The sequence below is a fragment of the Corythoichthys intestinalis genome, chromosome 10 (genome assembly GCF_030265065.1).
Source record: "Corythoichthys intestinalis isolate RoL2023-P3 chromosome 10, ASM3026506v1, whole genome shotgun sequence".
Taxonomy (NCBI): domain Eukaryota; kingdom Metazoa; phylum Chordata; class Actinopteri; order Syngnathiformes; family Syngnathidae; genus Corythoichthys; species Corythoichthys intestinalis.
Genome location: NC_080404.1, coordinates 40,177,759 through 40,199,615, shown reverse-complemented (window position 1 = coordinate 40,199,615; position 21,857 = coordinate 40,177,759). Strand labels below are relative to the sequence as shown.

Genomic DNA, 21,857 nt, shown 5'->3' with positions numbered 1-21,857 from the left:
TCACAATAATAATTTCTTGACGAGACTTGCTCTTCGATGATACTCCCGTCGGCTTGGTGCATTTTTGCGTGTAGAAAATAATGTTTGATTCTATTCTACAATGGCGGTGTTTTCGCCCGGAAACAACAGTCTGAGCGGACCAATCACAGTCCGTTTTCGCTACGTCTACGCGACGCGAAGGTTAGAAAAATCGAGAGGTGCGCGTCAGGCTACGGCGTAGGGTCGTAACTCGATTCTTCCTTGACGGCGTAGGTCTGACGCGGAAGTATAACTCGGCCTTTACGGTCACAATTTAATGTTATGATTACTCTGATGCAGGTGGGACGTTCATACCATAAGTAGTGGTGTGTTCCCCACCTCCACAACATTGACATCTTTTTACATTACTTACAGTGGCTGCTGCTGGCCGAAAATACCTCTGATATACCTCCTTTTCGAAGGGGGCGGAGGAGGCGGAATGTTGTTGACATTTTGTCTATGTCCGGGATGTGTGTGTGTGGGGCGGGGGAGGTGATGTCAAGGCACCAGCCAATCAAATGTGCGTTTAAGGGGGGAAATGGACTGGCACATTTAGCAAGTGAAAAACGTAACTCTGAACATAATGAAAATAATTCACTTATTAATGGTGGGGTCAATTCTATTCTTACATATATATACCTATACTTACCTGGCAGGAGAGGCATGATCTAGTGGGTGCGTTTCCTAAGGCGAGTCTTAACCATTGCACAAACCCGGTTTTGATGACCTTTATGAATTCCCCAAATGTGGGAATCTCAACTGCAAAATTTCTGGTAGTGGGGGACTGCGTACGTGCTCGCCCCTGATTTACTCTTAAATTAAATGATTCAACTAGGTGTAAATCAGAAACTGCCTGGCCCTGCGACGCGCATGTCGGTCTGAAATTGTCAGAGTTCAGCCTCAGACTAACACCTTTTTAGAAGAAGAAAAAAGGAAATAATGATTTTTTTTTTTTTTAAATCTATTCTTACAACATATGGGAAGACAATCTAAATTACCTGAAATTAACTGAACTCATTATACAATGTAAATAAGGTTGCTTAAAAGTTGGTGGGGACAATTTGAGCATCCTGAAAAGTTATGTCCCAACAGTCCCTATGCAAAATTGCTTTTGACGGATGTCATTAAGTGTCCTCCTGCAAATTATGTCACTTTTGAATGGATGTAAAAGATGCGGACTTGACAAAAATGGAGTTAGTGACGTAATTTGCCGGATGACACTTAATGACATCTGTCATAAGCATTCATTAATGCGAATGACAGTGTCATGTCATAATTATGACAGTCATATGAACCACCGGCAAATAAAGCTGGTTTGGTAAACTATGTATGCGGGTGTCTGTGTGTGTATGGAATTTTTATTTTTACTATATGAAATTACAAATAGGAATTTGTGACAAGCTTAACTTTACCTTTGCACATTACAGAAGGAAGTCCTGTATTTGACAGGTCAGAAAAGGAATTTTCGCAATAATGCAAGAATGAAGAAAGAGGTAATTATCAAAGTGGCAGGATATGTTTGTAATATGAAACGTAAAGTAAGAAAAAGAATTTAGCCTTAATTTTTTTCATACTTAAGGGAGTGGCCTCTTGACCAAATATGGTGATGCTTTGAATTTGGCTGCTTAGGTGGAAATCTACTCTCTCTGAGTGTTCCTCTAGTTTTATTTTTTTCTTCAAGTTATTATAGCCTGTTGTTAATTGTTAAAGTACAGGTGGTTCCCGGGTTACGACGTACCCAACTTACGTGATCGCGACTGTACGACGCCGGAGTCTCGCCCGGCATTTTGTCTCCAGTCATTTTTTTTTTTTTTTTGTCGCGTAAACGGTACCTAGTTCTTCTTGCCTTGTCAGGATCCTTTCCAACCCCAGAAGCGTCACCACCGTCATGTAGTTTCTGACGGTGTCAGGTCCCACATCCTTGTTCTCATGCTGCTGCTGGGCCTGATCGGGCCTCTCGCCTCCCTACTCTTTCCACAGCACCCATTTCTCTCAGCAAGGTTTGTGGGTAAAGCCCAAAGTTTTTTTTTTTTAAATTTAATTACATTTTTTTTCCGCAATAGTCATTGAATAGAACGGCATTTAACACGACGTACCTCAGTGTCTTATTTTTACTTATCTTATTCATATGACGTATAATACATGTTTTGAACAGTTATTTTGAGGTTTAGGTAGTATTACGGGGTACTTAATGGGTTAATTCTGACTTACGTGGAAGTTCGCGTTACATCGCCGCCGAGGAAAAAACACTTGTTCGTTACCCGGGGACTACCTGACTTCATTTTGTGTTTAGTATTCACCATAAATTTCGTACTATTAGCAGCTACTTTTTTGCCTTATTTTGAATCCTGCGGTTTATGGTCCATTACAGTTTATTTGTTGAATTATTTGGATAAATAGGTAACACTTTGAGAGCGGCATAATAAGACTGCCATAAGACCGTCATAATTATGACAAGACACTGTCATGGGTATTAATTAGGGCTGTCAAACGATTGCAATTTTTAATCGAGTTAATTACAGCTTAAACATTAATTAATCGCAATTCAAACAATCTATAAAATCTGCCATATTTTTCTGTAAATCATTGTTGGAATGGAAAGATAAGACACATGACGGAAATATGCATTCAACATACGGTACATAAGTACTGTATTTGTTTATTATAACAATAAATCAAGATGGCATTATCATTATTAACATTCTGTTAAAGCAATCCATGGATAGAAAGACTTGTAGTTCTTAAAATATAAATGTTAGTACAAGTTATAGAAATTTTATATTAAAACCCCTCTTAATGTTTTCGTTTTAATAAAATTTGTAAAATTTTCAATCAAAAAAAAAACTAGTAGCTCGCCATTGTTGATGTCAATAATTACACAATGCTCATATGGTGCTGAAACCCATAAAATCAGTGGCACCAAAGCGGCAGCAGACGGCGAAAAAACACCAAAAAACACAAGTAACAAGTGAACATTACACTGTGCTGTCATTTTAATCTGTTTGAGCGGGGCATGTGCGTTAAATGCGTCAAATATTTTAACTAGGGGTGCACGATATGCATTTTTTGAAACCGATACCAATATCGATAACTCTTCAAGGCCGATACCGATACGATAACCAATAACATATATATAATTTTTCAATGTATATTCACCTGAGTTTTTGAACACCTTTAGGTAAAAAATACTAGTGACTAGATTTGCCTTTGACCGAACCAGAATTTTTATGATGACATGAACATTATTATAATGAACAAAACAAAAGACAAAAACAGTTTTGACTTCAGATAAAGTGCCCATATTAATTTTTTTCAAATAAATGTAATTTGAGTCGATTACAATTAATCAGTCAATATCATTGATGATGTTTTCCCCTGAACAATGAGCACTGATCTAAAACAAACAAATCCAAAAGGTATTGTGCTTTGTCAGCAGATAAAACATTTGGTGCAACAGGACAGGAGACTTTTGTCGTCTTGGTCCATGAAACAACTTTCTTTACCTGGCAATTAGAGAACAGCAAGCCTACCAATAACCAAAAGGCCTCTCAAGAACTTCTAAAAATAACACTGCAAAATGCAAACATTTGCTAATTGCCATTGTAAGGTTTATAACTCCATGACTGAAAAATACGGCCTCCAGAACAGTAACAAAACTGTGCATACAGGCAAAACAGGAGTGGAAACAACGAACACATCCCAATCAGACACCGGGCCAAAAATATCACTAATAGGACCGATAATATATATTGTTATTGGATAAATTCGGACCGATAATTATCGTGCACCTCTAATTTTAACGTGATTAATCTAAAAAATTAATTACCGCCCGTTAACGCGATAATTTTGACAGCCCTCATATTAATGATTGCTTCAGTTTAATTCGGCAAATTATGTCACTAACTTCATTTTTGTCAAGTCTGCATTTTTACATCCATTCAAAAGTGAGAAAAAAGTGAGAAAAGTGCTACCAGTTAATATTTTTTGGTGTAAATATCCCATAATACAGTGAGGACAGCTGCGGCTGATACTCCGGTGCAGCTTGTCAATGAACAAATGTTGTTTTCATGTCATATTTGGAGGTGGCGACTTATAATCAGGTGTGCCTTATTGTCCGAAAATTACGGTACCTGCTTTGTCGCTCACACACAAAATGACAAGTATGTGTGTGTTACTAAATTGTTGCACATTTTAGTCATGTGTGCTGTGTTTCACACTTCAACTGTTTCAGGAAGTGGGGTGAGTCTCTAAAATCAGGAAACTGAATGTTTCTATTCATATAAAGCAGCAACGGGTGAAAGCTGACATCCCTCTTTGCAGAAAGACACAACTTTGCTTGTTGTGGAGGGGAATAAAAGAACACTTTTCCAAACTATGATCCTCGTTGACTGATTTGACACATTCAAGACACAGTAACCATGGAAGACCACAACTCTTGTGGGGAATCAGGTTAGTAGGCCAACTCCATTTCTGTAATGATCCCTACTTTAATGTTTCTTGTTTGTTGTCATAACTCTAACCTACAACTCATTTACTGTAATTTGATTTATTTAGAATTTCAAATAATTAATCATTTTGTATGGGTCTGGCAAAAGAGGAAGAAAACGTTTCGGCCCTATTTTGAGGTCAATTTCACGTGCCTGTTTATTCCTGGCCTCACAAGTTCGACTGTTGATGGCGCACGGCAGTAGCCCATTAACAAATAAAGTACATGTCAGCTCTCTCAGCACGGCCATCAGTGGCAAACTGTGATGAAGGCGATTACACGTGTTGGGTTTCGTTCCCAGTTAGCGAGCACAGAAGTGAACTTGACCTGATTAAACACTTTAATGAGTCAAACTAAATTACTCTGACTGCTGTTGACACAGTGCAGTGCTTGTCCAATTCCTTATGGACTCTCTGCACTGAAATAGCCAACAGTTTGGACATTCATGCTCAAACCCCACTCACCTTGACATTCCACAGCCGGACAGCTGGTATGTTGTCGAACATTACCTTGATAAACACTAGCAGCCGCTACATGGAAATGAAAGCATAATATCACCAGTGTACATCATTATCCTAATATTGGTGATGATTACAAGGATTGCAATAAATTTTCCATGGTTTGGTGAGATGATAGAGCTTTAATGCAAATTAACACTTACATTTCCAGTTTTAGGAGGTGACATTTACTGAGCGCTCCGTAGGGCGGCCACAAAGTTTATTTTAAGTCAATTGAAAAATAGAACTAATAGAAATAACATTATGTAATTAATAGCATGTTTATTTATGCTGGAGATAGTATTTTAAATGGAAATGCGCATTGGAACCCAAACTATGTGCTGACAAAAGTTGGACTTTATTATGTAACTGTCAGGTTTTTTTTTTCCTACAAGTAAAGTCAATATCTAGTTTTGATTCATTACAAAGATAATCATCTGCTTTCATCAAAGACAACAAAAATCAGAGACAAAGTTTTTTATTTTTTATTTTAAATAAATACGTAAAATATTTACAGTGCTGGCCGAAAGTATTGGCACCCCTGCAATTCTGTCAGATAATGCTCAATTTCTCCCAGAAATTATTGCAATTACAAAAGCTTTGGTAGTAATATCTTCATTTAATTTGCTTGCAATGAAAAAACACAAAAGAGAATGGGGAAAAAAATTAATTCATTATCATTCTACGCAAAACTCCAAAAATGTCCTGATTGATCGGGATGCCGATCGATCGTGTCTGATCACGTCATTTTCAAAGTATCGGAATCGGCAAAAAAAATAATAAATCGGACATGCCTTTTTTTAAATATATACAGTATATATTTTTTAATTAAATCATTTTCTAATTGTATTTAACGTTGCAAACAAAATGTCTTACACTCATCCAAAGTCTTTAGTTTTGGCTTAAAGTAGAGCTATCAAATTTATCACGATAACGGCAGTATTTTTTTTAAAAAAATTAATCATGTTAAAATATTTAACGCAATTAACGCATGCGCTGCACGACCCACTCACGCATTGTCGCGTTCAATCTATAATGGCACCGTTTTACCTATATATATCTATATAGAGTTAAAAGGCAGCGTAAAATGGGTAGAGAGACTTTTGACAGCCTTTGGAGTCTTTTTGTAATTGGCTAAAGCCTTACAATCCCTCTCTCAACAATTAGAGATATCGTGGGAAGCAATGTGGGGAAGAAAAGTAGTAGTCTTTTTCTTAACACCCTATGTTATTACCCAACGCAGAGAAGATATATCAATTGGTGCCACTACGCACAGTCATGGTTGCACTTCCCATCATGCATTTGGGCAGAACAGTTATATGGCTACAGTATCATTTACTGAAAGCTCAACAAATACACTAGATGGCAATATTTAGTCACAATATACAAAGTCATATTTATCCTTTAAGAATTACAAGTCTTTCTATCCGTGGATCCCTCTCACAGAAAGAATGTTAATAATGTAAATGCCATCTTGAGGATTTATTGTCATAATAAACAAATACAGTACTTATGTACTGTATGTTGAATGTATATATTCGTCCAAGTTTTATTCATTTTTTTCTTTATGTATTGCCAAAATGTATATGATCGGGAAAAATTATCAGGAATGATTTGAATTGAATTGAGAGCAAAAAAAAAGCAATCGGATCGGGAAATATCGGGATCGGCAGATACTCAAACTAAACAATCGGGATCGGATCGGGAGCAAAAAACATGATCGGAACAACCCTAATTGGCACACTTTGAAAAATCATGTGATGCTTCTCTAATTTGTGTAATTAACAGCACCTGTTACTTACCCATGGCACATAATAGGTGGTGGCAATAACTAAATCACACCTGCAGCCAGTTAAAATGGATTCAAGTTGACTCAACCTCTGTCCTGTGTCCTTGTGTGTACCACATTGTGCATGGAGAAAAGAAAGAAGACCAAAGAACTGTCTGAGGACTTGAGAAGCAAAATTGTGAGGAAGCATGGGCAATATCAAGGCTACAAGTCCATCTCCAAAGACTTGAATGTTCCTGTGTCTACCGTTCACAATGTCATCAATAAGTGTAAAGCCCATGGCCCTGTGGCTAACCTCCCTAGATGTGGATGGAAAAGAAAAATTGACGAGAGATTTCAATGAAAGATTGTGCGGATGGTGGATAAGGAACCTCGACTAACATCCAAAAAGTTCAAACTTTCCTGCAGTCCGAGGGTACAACAGTGTCAACCCGTACTATCCGTCGGCATCTGAATGAAAAGGGACTCTAAGTTAGGATACACAGGAAGACCCCACTTCTGGCCCAGAGACATAAAAAAGCCAGGCTGGAGTTTGCCAAAACTTACCTGAGAAAGCCAAAAACGTTTTGGAAGAATGTTCTTTGGTCAGATGAGACAAGATTAGAGCTTTTTGGCAAAAGGTATCAACATAGAGTTTACAGGGGAAAAAAACAAGGCCTTCAAAGAAAAGAACACGGTCCCCACAGTCAAACATGGCAGCAGTTCCCTGATGTTTTGTGGTTGCTTTGCTACCTCTGGCACTGGACTGCTTGACCGTGTGCATGGCATTACAAAGTCTGAAGACTACCAACAAATTTGGCAGCATAATGTAGGGCCCGGTGTGAGAAAGCTGTGTCTCCCTCAGAGGTTATGGGTCTTCCAGCAGGACAATGACCCAAAAAGCACTAGAAAATGGTTTGAGCGAAAGCACTGGAGACTTCTAAAGTGGCCAGCAATGAGTACAGACCTGAATCCCATAGAACACCTGTGGAGAGATCTGAAAATGGCAGTTTGGAGAAGGCACCCTTTAAATCTCAGAAACCTGGAGCAGTTGGCCAAAGAAGAATGGTCTAAAATTCCAGCAGAGCATTGTAAGAAACTCATTGATGGATACCGGAACCAGTTGTTCGCAGTTATTTTGTCTGACGGTTGTCTACTAAGTATTAGGCTGAGGGGGGCCAATACTTTTGTCCGGCCCATTTTTGAAGTTTTATGTAAAATCATAATGATTTTTTTTTTTTCCATTCCCTTTTGTGTTTTTTCAGCGCAAGCAAAAAGAAATGAAGATATTACTACCAAAGCATTTAAAATTGCAAACATTTTCTGGGAGAAATTGAGCATTATCTGACAGAATTGCAGGGGTGCCAATACTTTTGGCAAGCACTATAATCTTAATATAAAGAGACCAATGACTGTTGTCATTTAAAAAACAAATAAACAAACAAACATAAATGCTCAAAAGGCAAAAGAAATTTGATTTGGACAGTTTTTACTGTAGCTCTTCAATATTGGTCTCTACTCAATCGGCTATAAATGGTAAAATTAATTGTTGTTTAATATAATTTTCAATTATTGTAATTGTGGCAAACTTATTAAACACTATTTAAATGGTTAAGTGTGTCATGTTTGATATGTTTTTCCAGCCCACCTTTGAAAATCTTAAAGAATTCTGACCTGATGCATCAAAAATGAAACAAATAACTAGGGTTGTTTTTTTGCTCCGGATCCGATCCCGATCGTTTTAGTTTGAGTATCTGCCGATCCCGATATTTCCCGATCCGATTGCTTTTTTTTTTTTTTTTTTTTTTTTTGGTCCCGATTCAATTCCAATCATTCTCGATAATTTTTCCCGATCATATACATTTTGGCAATGCATTAAGAAAAAAATGAATAAAACTCGGACAAATATATACATTCAACATACAGTACATAAGTACTGTATTTGTTTATTATGACAGTAAATCCTCAAGATGGCATTTACATTATTAACATTCTTTCTGTGAGGGGGTTCCACGGATAGAAAGACTTGTAATTCTTAAAGGATAAATTTGACTTTGTATATTGTGACTAAATATTGCCATCTAGTGTATTTGTTGAGCTTACAGTAAATGATACTGTAGCCATTTAACTGTTCTGCCCAAATGCATGATGGGAAGTGCAACCATGACTGTGCGTAGTGGCACCAATTCATATATCTTCTCTGCGTTGGGAAATAACATATGGTGCTGAGAAAAAGATCAACTACTGCCATTCTTTCCCACATTGCTTCCCACGATATTTCTAATTGTTGAGAGAGGGATAGTAAGGCTTTAGCCAATTAAAAAAAAAGCTCAAAAGGCTGCCAAAATTCACTCTACTCATTTTACGCTGCCTTTTAGCTCTATATTTGGTAAAACGGCGCCATTATAGATTGAACGCGACAATGCGTGAATGGGTCGTGCAGCGCATGCGTTAATTGCGTTAAATATATTAACGTGATTAATTAAAAAAAAAAAATTACAGCCATTAACGCGATAATTTAGATAGCCCTACTTTAAGCCAAAACTAAAGACTCTGGATGAGTGTAAGACATTTTGTCTGTAGCGTTAAATACAATTAGAAAACGATTTAATTAAAATATATATATATTTAAAAAAGGCATGTCCGATATTTTTTTGCCGATTCCGATACTTTGAAAATTACGTGATCGGACCCGATCGATCGGTATAACCAATAAAATAAATAACCAATAAAGGCTCCAAGTTCAAATAACTGGAATTGAATGATTGAGCTTTACAGGGTTAATTACCCAACATTTACTACTCTGACATAAACAGTGACCAGAAGAGTAAACTGGCTAAACAAGAAAACTGCTAAATTAACTTCTATTTGTTTTCTTTGGATCATAAACTAAGCATATGTCTCCTTTACTTTAAATTTACTGAATAAACATTTTTTCTAAGTACTTGTACACCATTTTTAAAGCGAACAGCGGATGTAATCAACATTTTAACCTTTTTTTCTACAGTTAATCCTGCATCCCTCTCAACAAGCAACCTACTAATTTTGCACACTGCTGAGGCACAGGAATGGGCAACATATCTGCAGCAGATCCTACGGAAATCCTCTAAGATGTTCCACAAAAACGCAGTTTTGCTTTACACTATCGGCCCAACTGATGAGCTCCATGGATACAACTTCGACCGTTTCCACACTTTCCACTGTGTTATGTTGCTCCTCACTGGGGCATTCATAGACCTCATGTCCGAGCCTGAGCTGCAGAGAGCCCTTCAGACGCTGCTCCGTCCATCACATAGAGTTGTGGCGCTGTTGTGTGGCGTGTCTGAAGAAGACATAATGATGGTGGATGGCTTTGAAGACTGGTCCAGCTGGAAGAAATTGCACGCTGAGGATGAATCCTCTGTATACGTCTCCAGCATTTTGGAAACCATCACTAACAGTAGGCCAGCTATTTCATTACCATGATTTTCATATGTTGCAGACTTACACTAGGGAACACAATTTTTGTTGCGTTAGCTCTGACAGCTGTTTTTAACTCATCGACTGCTATTGATGATGATAAGCGAACCAGAGTAGTTGATTGACAGATGAACTGTTTTTTAATATATCGAGCAGTAACCTTGCTAGTTTAACACTTCCAACACTGAAACTCGTGAAGCAGATAAACTACTTTTCGACGGTTCTAACGGCGTGCATGTTATTCCATAAATCAAATCAATTGATTGCTACCAGCCCTTTCTCTCAAAATACTTTGGATGGCTATCACCATCAATGGCAGTGAATTAGTTTAGAATGAGTTAAACCTTTATAGGGCAAGTAACTATTTTGGTAATTTCTTTTTTAAATACATAAATTTAGACATTTATAAACAATAATCACAAATGAATGAATTAAAATAAACTGAAATAAACACTAGTTATGGTCCAATAAACACTTTTTTTTAATTTTTAAATATATACATTTTGAGATTAATGAACAATATTCACAAACGAATTAATTAAAAGAAAATAAACTGAAATAAACTAGTTATGGTCCAATAAAAACTAAAAAATAAAGAGTCACCAATCTTGGGATGCGGAATCCAAAATTGATCTCAGTTCTTTGACGTCAAGTTCTTCAAACGATAGATCCCACATTTTAAAAACAAATAAATAAATAAATCACTGTATTTAAGATGTGTGCTTGTTTTAAATAAAAAAATAAAATAAAATACAAATAAATGAATAAATAAATAAATAAAAACTAGAGAGGAACCCTGAGAGCAAACCTTCACCAGAAACTCATTTTTGGAAGTCTGTGATCTTTGACCTCATTACCCCAAAATTTTAATGATCTCTTCCATTTCATATTACAAACAGATCCTGCAGGTTTGATAATACAGTGATCCCTCGTTTTTCGAAGTTAATTGGGACCACACCCCGCGATAATCAAAAATCTGCGAACTAGAGGCGAGGCTTATTTAAATTTAAAAAAAAAAAGGTTTTTTATTTTATTTTATTTTATTTTTTGTGTGTTCAATGTATTTATTCAGATTTAGCATTGGAAAGAGATACATATAAGAAATTTTCCCCCTTTTTTTCTCGAAGTATATAATTAAAGGTTTTTAAACACGTTACCGTCCCACCAAATTATTTTTAAACTAGAATAACATAGCAAAATGCTTGTCTTTATTAAATGATTCATTGAGTGAGTCCACTTAAATACACTCACGCTGCTGAGACCAGCCTCTTGTCACTCTCATTCTCGTGCCACAGCTCACTACGCTAGTGTTTTAAAAGCTAAAAAGCTAAAGCTAAAAACGATGATTGACAGATCTGCGGCTTAAAACAGTGTTTTTCAACCTTTTCTGAATGATGGCAAGTTTTTACATTGGAAAAAAATCCCATGGCACACTACAAACCAAAATGTTCCAAAATTACTTTCTGTGCATAAAATAATTTCCCAGTATTTATACTTACTAAGTGTGAAACTTAGTCTGTTTAGATGAACACAATGTCAATATCCTGGCAGGAATCTTCTTCAACAGGTCTGTATCTCTTTGTTTTATTATTATTTTTTTTTTTTATAACAGTTAGCCTTGAGAAGATAATAATTAACAGACAAGGGGACTTTAGCAATGTCTTTAACCGCATTAGGGCAAAGCATCTCACTGACAATGGCTTTGCGGGCAGGTAGTATAAATGTCTCTGCAAACAGTGTGGAAGTTTTTGGGTTTAGCAACAAGTTCAGCAACAAGGTAACTGGGTTTCAGGGCTTTCTCATTTACCTTTGTAGTAGTTTTTCTCAAAAAAGTTGCCTGTTTTCTGTGTTTTCACAAAGGCGAACAAATAAGTCCATCGACTTGTTTTGAAGCAACGGGTGTTTTGTTTGAAGAGGACGTTTAAGCTTGCTTGGCACCATTCCACTGTTGGATAGCGTTCAAGAACTGCTCGGATTTCTAGCCATCAGCCACCTTGCTGTCCTCGATAATGTGTTGGAATAAAACACAAGGGGGGATTGACGGTCGTCACATATGGATAAAGTGGAAAGGACACTTTCGTGTATATCGACAATTGATGGGTCTAATCAACTGATGTACAGTAGACGTGCTGGGGTCCACATTGTCGCAGACAGCAAGGCGGCTGATAGCTAGAAATCTGAGCTGTTCTTGAACGCGACACGAGCAATAACTCGCTCATCTGCACACGACTGAGAACTTTCTTCTGGTACTCAGTGGTAGAGTAGTTGTCCCCCAACCCAGAGGTTGGGGGTTCGATTCTTCGCCCTGATGAACTCGTCTAAGTATCCTTTAGCCCCACGTTGCTCCTGGTGCTGCGTCAACAGAAGGTGAATGGCGAGATAGTGTAAAGCGCCTTGAAAGGTGGAAAAGCGCTATATAAGTATAACACCATTTACCATTCTACCTACTCCTTCCATCCTAATGCAAACTGCCCGACAACGTAAAAAAAATAAATAAATAAATAAATAAATAAATGCGACATTAGATAATTTCTCAAGGCACACCTGTTGAAAAACACTGGCTCAGAAGATGGCACTACCAGGATTCTCTTGCAAGATCAAAGCAGCACCTCTATCACTCATCGTTAAGTTTAACAAGCAAACTCACTTTCCAGCTGCCTGCTGAGCAAGAAAAGCAGCAGGAGGGAGAGTGAGAGGCAGTACATGATCGGATCAGGACATCTCTATAAAATACTGAATTTTTTTTTTTTTTTTTTTAATTGAAAAAAATTAGCAATGGACTGAGGGCGGGAATTTTGAGGCGCGAAGTAGCAAGGGATCGATGTACTCCCTTTATTCGTTCTTGAGTTATCTCGAACACAAACATACAAACAAAAACAGTCAAGATAGAGAAAAAAATGATTTGAAAACTGTGCTCATAAATAAGCTAAAAACGGATATCAGACTTAATACAGCAGATTTTTTAAATTGTTGCCCACTGTTATTCTTGCTTTACTGATTTTGTCTCGTTTCCTTATTTAAAGGCAGGCTACAGGTTGAACATGAGAACAAAGGCAAAGCTTCAGAACAGCTGCATGTCGCAGGAGGCTGCGCAACAAGAGATCCCAACACCGATCAAAAACAGGAAGTAATGACAGAAGAGTGTCAAAAAATAACTTGGAAGGATGATGAACGTATGATTGCGGGTTTTTCAGTAAGCCAAGAAATAAGAACGCAATCACATATTGAATGCCTCACTGTCCAACCAACCCGACTTCTGACTGGGGTAAGCCTGTGGTCATCACGTCATGACGTCAAAGGAAGTGTTAAGATGAACATTTTCCAAAGCATATTGATTTGATTCTGTTGTTCAGGTGGAGCACACAATTTTCATCATCTTTAATGAAAAAATAGATGAGCTCTCATCACCAGAAGTGGAGTTTTGTTCTGAAAATAACACACACAAAACAGTTCCATCCACCCTCGTGAATGAGTACACATTAAGTCTTACTGCACCCGGTAAGTTGTTTCAGAATTCAAGTTTAAATTTCTCACTGGCATATATGGCTATCTTTTTTTTAATGTATCATAAAACTAGCTTAACCTGATCTCTTGACAATCATTAGAATTTTTTACTAAAAGTAGTGATCTGTGCTTAGTGGAAAAGTGACTTATTAAAAGTGACTAGTGAAAAATATTTGAAATTACTCTTCTCAATAAATGTATAATTGCTTTTTTTGCTAGAAATGCCTGCAGGGGTGGTGTCACTCACTCTGTGCTCAAACCAATTGCGTACAAGCTTGAAGTGTGTTACATACCATACCAACATGGGAGAAGTCAGCCGCTGTCTTGAAAATGCTGCCGATCCCATAAATTTCCTCTGCCAGGTGAGATTGGTATTACGTATTCAGTCCCCATGCTAAACTGATAGACTTTGATATTTATCTTGTTTTATTTTTCTACCAGGCTTTCGATTTGACGTCCAATTCAGTCGAGTTTTTGGACAACATCCTAGTTGACTCAATAAAATCCAAAATGCCAGCACCTGGTCTTCAGCTGTTTGGAATGAGACAGATAGAGGAACAAAATATGGCGGCATGTGAGTGCACCTTTCCTATTCTTGCTCATCTTTTTGAGGGAATTTCTTCAATGATTTCCCAATGTTTGATTGCTGATCTACAGAATCAAACACCTCTGGCATCTATCTATTGTCTATATCAGGGGTCCCCAACCTATTCCACTAAGGCACACTGTGGGTGCAGGATTTCATTCTTACCAAACAAGATGACAACACTTTTTCCCCAATCTGGTGTTTTACAAGTGCAATCAGTTGATTGCAGTCAGGTGTGGCTTGTTTTAGCAGAAGCCTCATTGGTTCAACTGTCTCTGCTGGATCGGCTGGAACAAAAACCAGGACCCACAGTGTGCCTTGAGGACTGGGTTGAAAACCCCTGGTCTATATGGATTGCCACTTGCTTGTCACTGTACTAGCCTTATACATTAGAGGCGCGCGAAATTTCCGATTCTTAGATTATTCGTGATTCGGCCGTGGAAGATTCGAGAAATATCGAAAATTTGTTTTTGCGCCATGTTAACGCCTCCTCTGTCAAGTTAACTTTTCTGTTCCAATGGCGCCTTATTCAATGTGACCTGGTGGCAAGCAAGAAAGGTGTCAGGTCCATGTTATAAAAAAAAAAAAAATAACAATAATAATAAGTTTTTTTTTTGTTTTTTTTTTTAAAGGAGCTTATATTTTTAATCCCCTAAATTAAATACGCTATTGTTTAAATATTATTGATTGATTTATTTTTAACACAAAAAAAAAAGTCTACCAAAACAGTTCTTTTACCCCAACATCAGGGGGTGCTGCCGCACTCTCAGCACCCCACTTACCGCGACACTGGTAACATTTTTGCATTTTACATCAACATCTATGCACAAACTGTAATATGCACTATCGTATCAAGTCAGCCATCTGCCTCCTAATCTGAGTACTGTAAATTGTCAGATATATATTACCAATACATCACCACTTGCTGCTAGTCACTTATTCACTTTATTTCTCATCTGTGTACACTGTAACTCGTGCGTGTCTGTTTTTTTTTTTTCTTTTTTTTTTTTTTTTTTTCTTAGCCCTATTGCACTTTTTGTTCTATGTGGTGCACTTTATGACGAAGCTTAAAATCTCGTTATATTCTGTTCAATGACAATTAAAGCTTTCTTTACTATTCTATTTTATTGTGACAGAACCTGACAAACTGAAATTGAAACCCGTACATAGAACAAAAAATATGTCTTTACTCTCCTCTTCAGATAACCGCAATGAGGAACTTCCCACACTGCTCCACTTTGCTGCAAAGTACGGCCTAAGGAAGCTGATAAATTTCCTCCTTCAGATTCCCGGGGCGTTACAAGCTTGCAGTGTGATGAATAAGAACGGAGATTATCCAAACACGTTGGCAGAAAAGAGTGGCTTCACAGATCTCCGACAGTTTATCGATGGATTTGTTGCAAGTCCAAAAATTACCTGTTGTGTTTATTTCCCCTCGCAATCTCATTGCCATGTCTTGATTCAAATTGTACTATGCCTTGAAGCAGACTGCAGCTACGCTTGAATCTTCAAGTGCCAACAACCAAGATCTAAATGAGGACACTGAAGACTATGAAGTGATGACAGTCAGCAACAGCTCAGGGTGTCCTAGCGACATGTATGAGTCAATGCTGGGCATAAACCCTGAATGTGCAGATGACTTATGTAATTATTCTCTTTATTTGATATATTTTGTTCATATGGGTAAAAATGTGATAATATTGCTGCTGTGCCTGTAGATGAAGTGATGAATTCAATAGGTGAAAATCCAGAGGAAGCTATGTTGAGGACGTTTTTTCAAGGTAAACAATTTTTAAATGACATTCTTAAATAGCAATGAAGTGAGATTAATAAAACATATATGATCATTTTTCTGACTTTCAGCAAAACTTCAAACCAGTGTAGTCCAGGATGAAGGAAATCAAATCCAAAACATCAATCTGAATGAAACTGACGATGACTTTGACCCATACAACACCTCTAGTACAGACATATATGATACCCTGAATGAAAATAATGTAGCGATCCTGTCTCGACCACCAGCCCCGATTCCTAGACCTGAAATTGAGCCTGAACCCGAGAAGCCAGTTACCTATATTTCAAGAGGTAATTTACATTTAATCATTCAACCTTTTGTAAATTTGTTTTGCTCTCACCACTGACTCTGTATTTTGACAGTCTTTTCAGATAAATCCATGGTCCAAAGTCATGCCGGGGAATATCAGGAAGGTAAATGGACTGAAATATCTGACATATTTCAGATGTTATAGTTACTTTTTTAAATCTGGACACTTTTTAACTTCCTTCAACTGTCAACCGAAATTGTTAATTATGTTAAAATGTTACTCATTCACTGCAATTGACAGTGACAGACATCAAATCAATTTAAACTGGGAGGGCATGTATTGAGTGATGCCGTTTCACTGCCATTGACAGTGAAAGTCGTCCAATCCAACATGGATGGGCTTCATTCGATCCCTTTCAATCCTTCAAGTCAAAATAATTTGGACATCTGATTCTGTTAATGGGCAGCCAATGAGTTAAAAGCAAGTGCTCAGGTTGTAATTAAAGTCATCCTCTAACTTAAATTACATGTAGGCTCTAATAAACCACAATTGTTCTCTTGTACTACAATATGTTGTTAGAAACCCATAAAATGTTAAATCAATGGCAATATTTTATAATATTTAGTACATATTTTGACCGTTAGTTGGCGCCATGGTTTGCGGGCTCGCAGTGATGACGTAATTGGGATCTTTCCAAATGTGTAGCTTGTTCAACAATTGCTTATTGCTGCCTAAACTCGCTAAGTAAAATGCCACGATGTGCTGCTTTTGGATGCAATTTCCAGTCAAATGGAAACAAGGGGAGTGAAGTGGGTGGTCAAGGTGGAATTATTATTTTTAGTGAATAAATGCGCATAAGTGGAAGCTTCTCCCCCTTTTTGGTCCCTGTATGCACGTATCCTACCCAACACGTGTTACAATTGGCGCCCGAACATTTTTCCTGGATCCTCAGTCAAGTAAGGGATCCGTCTATTTTCCGGATCCGACGGTCCCACCGCGTCTGCAATATTGGTTTCGGATCTGTCCATTTTTTTGATTTGTCGGTCCCACGGCGGCTTTTCAGATCAGTCTATTTTGTGGAATCGACGGCCCGATCGCGGCTGCAACATTACCATGGGATCGGTCTAATTCCTGGATCTTCAAGTGAGTAAAAAACACGGATTTGGATTACTATTGCTATCTTTTTTGTTGACTATTCTTCGTGGGAGTTTTCCCCAAATCATACTAAATAATAAAAGCACTATGGCACGCTACAGTGACGACAGTGACTCTGACGTGGACCTTACAACAATGTTGGAGTTCGTCAGGGAACACGTGTTTGCGTACTGCTGAGCTCCCGAGTGAAGAGTGGTCAAGGTGGAAATATTATTTTTGTGAATAAATGTGCATAAGTGGAAGCTTCTCCCCTTTTTGGTACTTTTATACACGTATCCTACAAACCACGCGTTACAATGTACAAGAAATGGATTATACAAGGTGTGCCCTTTGGCCTGTACTGTATGTAAAAAAGCACACGACAGCTCTGGATGCTAACAATCTACATAATTATATTGGGATAAGTTTGAAAACGCAATATGCTTACCTTGAATATCTGCTAATAAAACCGGAGTTCCCAACAGCATACACTCTCTCTCCCAACCGGAGTTCCCAACAGCACTCTCTCGCTCTGTTGCCATTGAGACTCACCAGCAGCGAGTGCATCACCAGTTTTGCCCAAATTTTGTCTTATCAGGTGTTTGCTGCACGCATTTTTCCCTGAAGCTCGTCTTGTGAACCATCGACAGTGCTGTCCTGCTCTTCACTTTTCAGATCTGGTTCAAATAGGAAGGGTAGAACTGACGACATGTTGGGAAAGCTAACGAGTGACACGCTGGAATTTCGGCAACGGGCCCAGTGACGTCACGCACTGCGACGTAACAAGAATGGCGACCAATCACTTAAAATAATTTTTACAAACTTTATTAAAACAAAAACATTAAGAGGGGTTTAAATATCAAATTATTATAACTCATACTAACATTTATCTTTTAAGAATTACTTGCCTTAAAAATAGAGGATCCCTTTAATAATTTTTGAGAGTTTCGTATTATTGGATAGGACAAGGTTTTTAACAGATGGTCTGCGACAGTGCAAATATTAAACATTGTTTATCTTTACAGCTTGTTTTTCTTTTTAAAGCAACACTAGATAACTTTTCAACCTTAATTAAATATTTTCATAACATTTATGATGATATGTCAACTGACAACTATTTGAATGACACCTCTTTTATAACTTGATGGGGTCTGTATCGCTTTCACTGGCATTAATTAACTTTGAGGAGGGTGGCAGGTGTCAAAAAATGTGACCAAAAAAAACTACAAATGTGCTGACCGCTTTACGGCAAACATAACTTCTTCCTTTCCCCATTCCCAAAGTCGATGCGAAAGATTTTGTGCGAATTCTCCAAAGATGGCAGAGCAAAAAAGAGACAAAAAGTTTTGTACCAGGAGGAAAAAAAGGGAGGCTACCAGGATAAAAGGATACTCAAGAAAAAACATTGGCCTGGCTCTCATTTGCTGGCGTGACATCCCTCCTTTCAATCAAACTCATCAGGTGGAGTGGAGGGGTTAGCCACACGGTTGCTAACCGTCGTATGCTATTGTTTATCCACAACTGCATTCATTACCGAATTACTAATCATCCGTCACACAGCCGCTAGAAAGAGAAATGTCATTCAATCCATCTGCAGGCGACTTGAAGATCATGATTTTATGACACTGTGCGGGTGTGCGCTGATCTTCTTGGGAAACGCAGTCTTCCTTAAGGCAAAACACTACCGCTTATGTCCACTGGCGTCGCTAAAATCGACCAAAACAGAAAAGTTACCATCATTATTATTATATTATATATCATTATTAGGGCTGTCAAACGATTAAAATTTATAATCCAGTTAATTACAGCTTAAAAATTAATTAATCGTAATTAATCGCAATTCAAACTATCTATAAAATATGCCATATTTTTCTGTAAATTATTGTTGGAATGGAAAGATAAGACACAAGATGGATATATACATTCAACATACGGTACATAAGGACTGTATTTGTTTATTATAACAATAAATCAACAAGACGGCATTAACATTATTAACATTCTGCTAAAGCGATCCATGGATAGACTTGTAGTTCTTAAAAGAAAAATGTTAGTACAAGTTATAGAAATTTCATATTAAAACCCCTCTTATTGTTTTCGTTTTAATAAAATTTGTAAAATTTTCCATCAAAAATTAAACTAGTAGCCCGCCATTGTTGATGTCAATAATTACTTACACAATGCTCATGGGTGCTGAAGCCTATAAAATCAGTCGCACCTAAGCGCCAGCAGAGGGCGGCAAAACTCCATAAAACACAACAAGTGAGCGTTTCACTGTCTGTCATTTAAATCTGTCTGAGCGGGTCATCTGCGTTAATTGCGTCAAATATTTTAACGTGATTAATTTAAAAAAATTTACGCCCGTTAACGCGATAATTTTGACAGCCCTAATCATTATTTAATCATAGTATTGTAGAATATTGTAGATTAATTTCCTGACCCATGTATGGATAACACTGGTTACAAAATTTTGGAAAATATCTGCTTCAAAGATAAAAACTGTTTAATGTGCATAGTCCATAACAGCCCAGTCAACATTTTGAGATCCACAGCTACTAGTCTGACATTATAACTGGGAAGTGGGGTGGCCAACAAATTTATTGGGGGAGGGAATCGTGGCCACCCCTGTTAGCGCCATTGTCTCCATATTCTGACATAATCGTTATCGTGAACTTGGCATCACAAAACATCGGGGGGTACCCAGAGGTTGACAACAGTAATATCATCTGTGTCATCTGAAATGCACATGATTACCCCAAAAGATATGGACTTTACTATCATGCATTTGGTCCTGCAGTGTTCCCACAAGTCGAGTTTTAATGTTTGCATTATATTGATATTGGGTTTTTTTTTGTTTTTTTTTAATGCAAAATGGATCATTCCATAAGAATTATCAAGTACCTCTTTGCACCTGCAGTTCATCCTGTGATGGAAGCTCCCGTGCCTTTATACGAACCTTTTGCTGGGATGAAAACGCCTGGTCAGAGACAGCTTATAACCCTACAAGAGAGGGTCAAAGTGGGAGAAATTACTGTGGATGAAGCTGTCCGTGAATTCAAAGCTTGGCAGCTGGACCTTGAGAGTAGAGCAAGCTCAGTGCGCTATCAACAGGTAAAACAGTCACAGTGTGTGAAATACTAATTTATGTTCAGAATGTATTTTAACAAGCATGTGTTTTTCCACTTAAGGATAATTTGAGACGATTAAGAGAGAGCATTAACAGGCGTCACAATGAGAGAGACAAGACAGGAAAAGAGTTTGGTAATATATTTTAGATGGATGTATAAAATTGGATTTTGAATTTGAAGTTTTACTCATTAAAATTACGATGTTATGTCTCAACTATCAGACTACAACATAAGTGCTCCACTGCAGAGAAACTCTTTTTGGGGAGCTACTATGACATTGGAGTGTGCTGTATATGATGGATCGCCCAGAATGTTGCCTCCATCCTCCTCAGCAGCTCAGTGTATCCAAAGAGGAAGCTGGAAGACAGGGAGCACATCTAGTACATCCAGTGGGTTTGACTGTTAGGCTTACATTAATTTTAAACAAAATAGAAAATGAATGACTGGATGATGGTGTCAATCAAACTGTGTACAATGCAGTGAGTGGTACCTCGACATACGATCCTTTCGACATCTGACGTAAAATTTGACTCATCACTTGTCTCGACATATGATGACATGCTCAAAATGTGACGATTTACAACAGAAATTTCACTGTTATTTCATCATTCCCGCCAAATGGCTGAAAGGTGGATAGGTTAGTGCAGGTGAAAAAAGGAAAAAGGTGACTCTTACCATTGAAATTAAGATGGTGATGATGGAATATGTCTGTTTTGACAGTCTTCCTACAACCTCCGCTCACCAATCTTAATAAGTTAAGGGGACAGTTATTATTATTGTAACATTGGCAAGGTTCCAGCTTTGTCAGGTTTTTAAACATTTATTTTAAAACTTGCCCAAAACAACATGGCTACTGTTTGCCGTAGCTGACACCAACAATTACAAAACATGAAAAGTGAAATTAAAAACTCTTCCGCACCTCTCACTTTCTCATCAGTCATGGTGCTTTCAGGAACAGCATGCAAACTACAACTGCCACATTGCAACCTGATTTGTTAGATAGTTATTAGGGCTGTCAAACGATTAAAATTTTTAATCAAGTTAATCACAGCTTAAAAATTAATTAATCCTAATTAATCGCAATTCAAACCATCTCTAAAATATGCCATATTTTTATGTAATGTTGGAATGGAACGATAAGACAAGACGGATATATACATTCAACATACTGTACATAAGTACTGCATTTATTATAACAATAAATCCACAAGACGGCATTAACATTAACATTC

At 37.6% G+C, this 21,857-nt stretch overlaps 1 protein-coding gene and 1 non-coding gene across 6 annotated transcripts in view; both read left to right on the top strand.

Moving 5' to 3' along the window:
* Nucleotides 1–21,857, top strand: part of pik3ap1 (phosphoinositide-3-kinase adaptor protein 1) — a 73,156-nt gene that overhangs the window by 41,814 nt on the left and 9,485 nt on the right. For 2 of the 5 annotated variants that reach the window (XM_057847373.1, XM_057847372.1), the window contains 15 exons: nucleotides 1,446–1,511; nucleotides 4,304–4,467; nucleotides 9,777–10,208; nucleotides 13,252–13,493; nucleotides 13,582–13,726; nucleotides 13,952–14,094; nucleotides 14,174–14,306; nucleotides 15,521–15,717; nucleotides 15,803–15,962; nucleotides 16,037–16,099; nucleotides 16,182–16,403; nucleotides 16,476–16,526; nucleotides 20,415–20,608; nucleotides 20,686–20,758; nucleotides 20,847–21,014. In XM_057847373.1, coding sequence (XP_057703356.1) covers nucleotides 4,437–4,467; nucleotides 9,777–10,208; nucleotides 13,252–13,493; nucleotides 13,582–13,726; nucleotides 13,952–14,094; nucleotides 14,174–14,306; nucleotides 15,521–15,717; nucleotides 15,803–15,962; nucleotides 16,037–16,099; nucleotides 16,182–16,403; nucleotides 16,476–16,526; nucleotides 20,415–20,608; nucleotides 20,686–20,758; nucleotides 20,847–21,014 — 2,254 coding nt within the window. In that variant the 5' untranslated portion in view covers nucleotides 1,446–1,511; nucleotides 4,304–4,436. The remainder of the gene's footprint in view (nucleotides 1–1,445; nucleotides 1,512–4,303; nucleotides 4,468–9,776; nucleotides 10,209–13,251; nucleotides 13,494–13,581; nucleotides 13,727–13,951; nucleotides 14,095–14,173; nucleotides 14,307–15,520; nucleotides 15,718–15,802; nucleotides 15,963–16,036; nucleotides 16,100–16,181; nucleotides 16,404–16,475; nucleotides 16,527–20,414; nucleotides 20,609–20,685; nucleotides 20,759–20,846; nucleotides 21,015–21,857) is intronic. The other 3 variants (XM_057847374.1, XM_057847375.1, XM_057847376.1) reach the window with 2 other exon arrangements.
* On the top strand, nucleotides 660–823 carry LOC130923519 (U1 spliceosomal RNA). Its single transcript, XR_009064722.1, has one exon. It is a non-coding gene; the product is annotated as a U1 spliceosomal RNA (small nuclear RNA).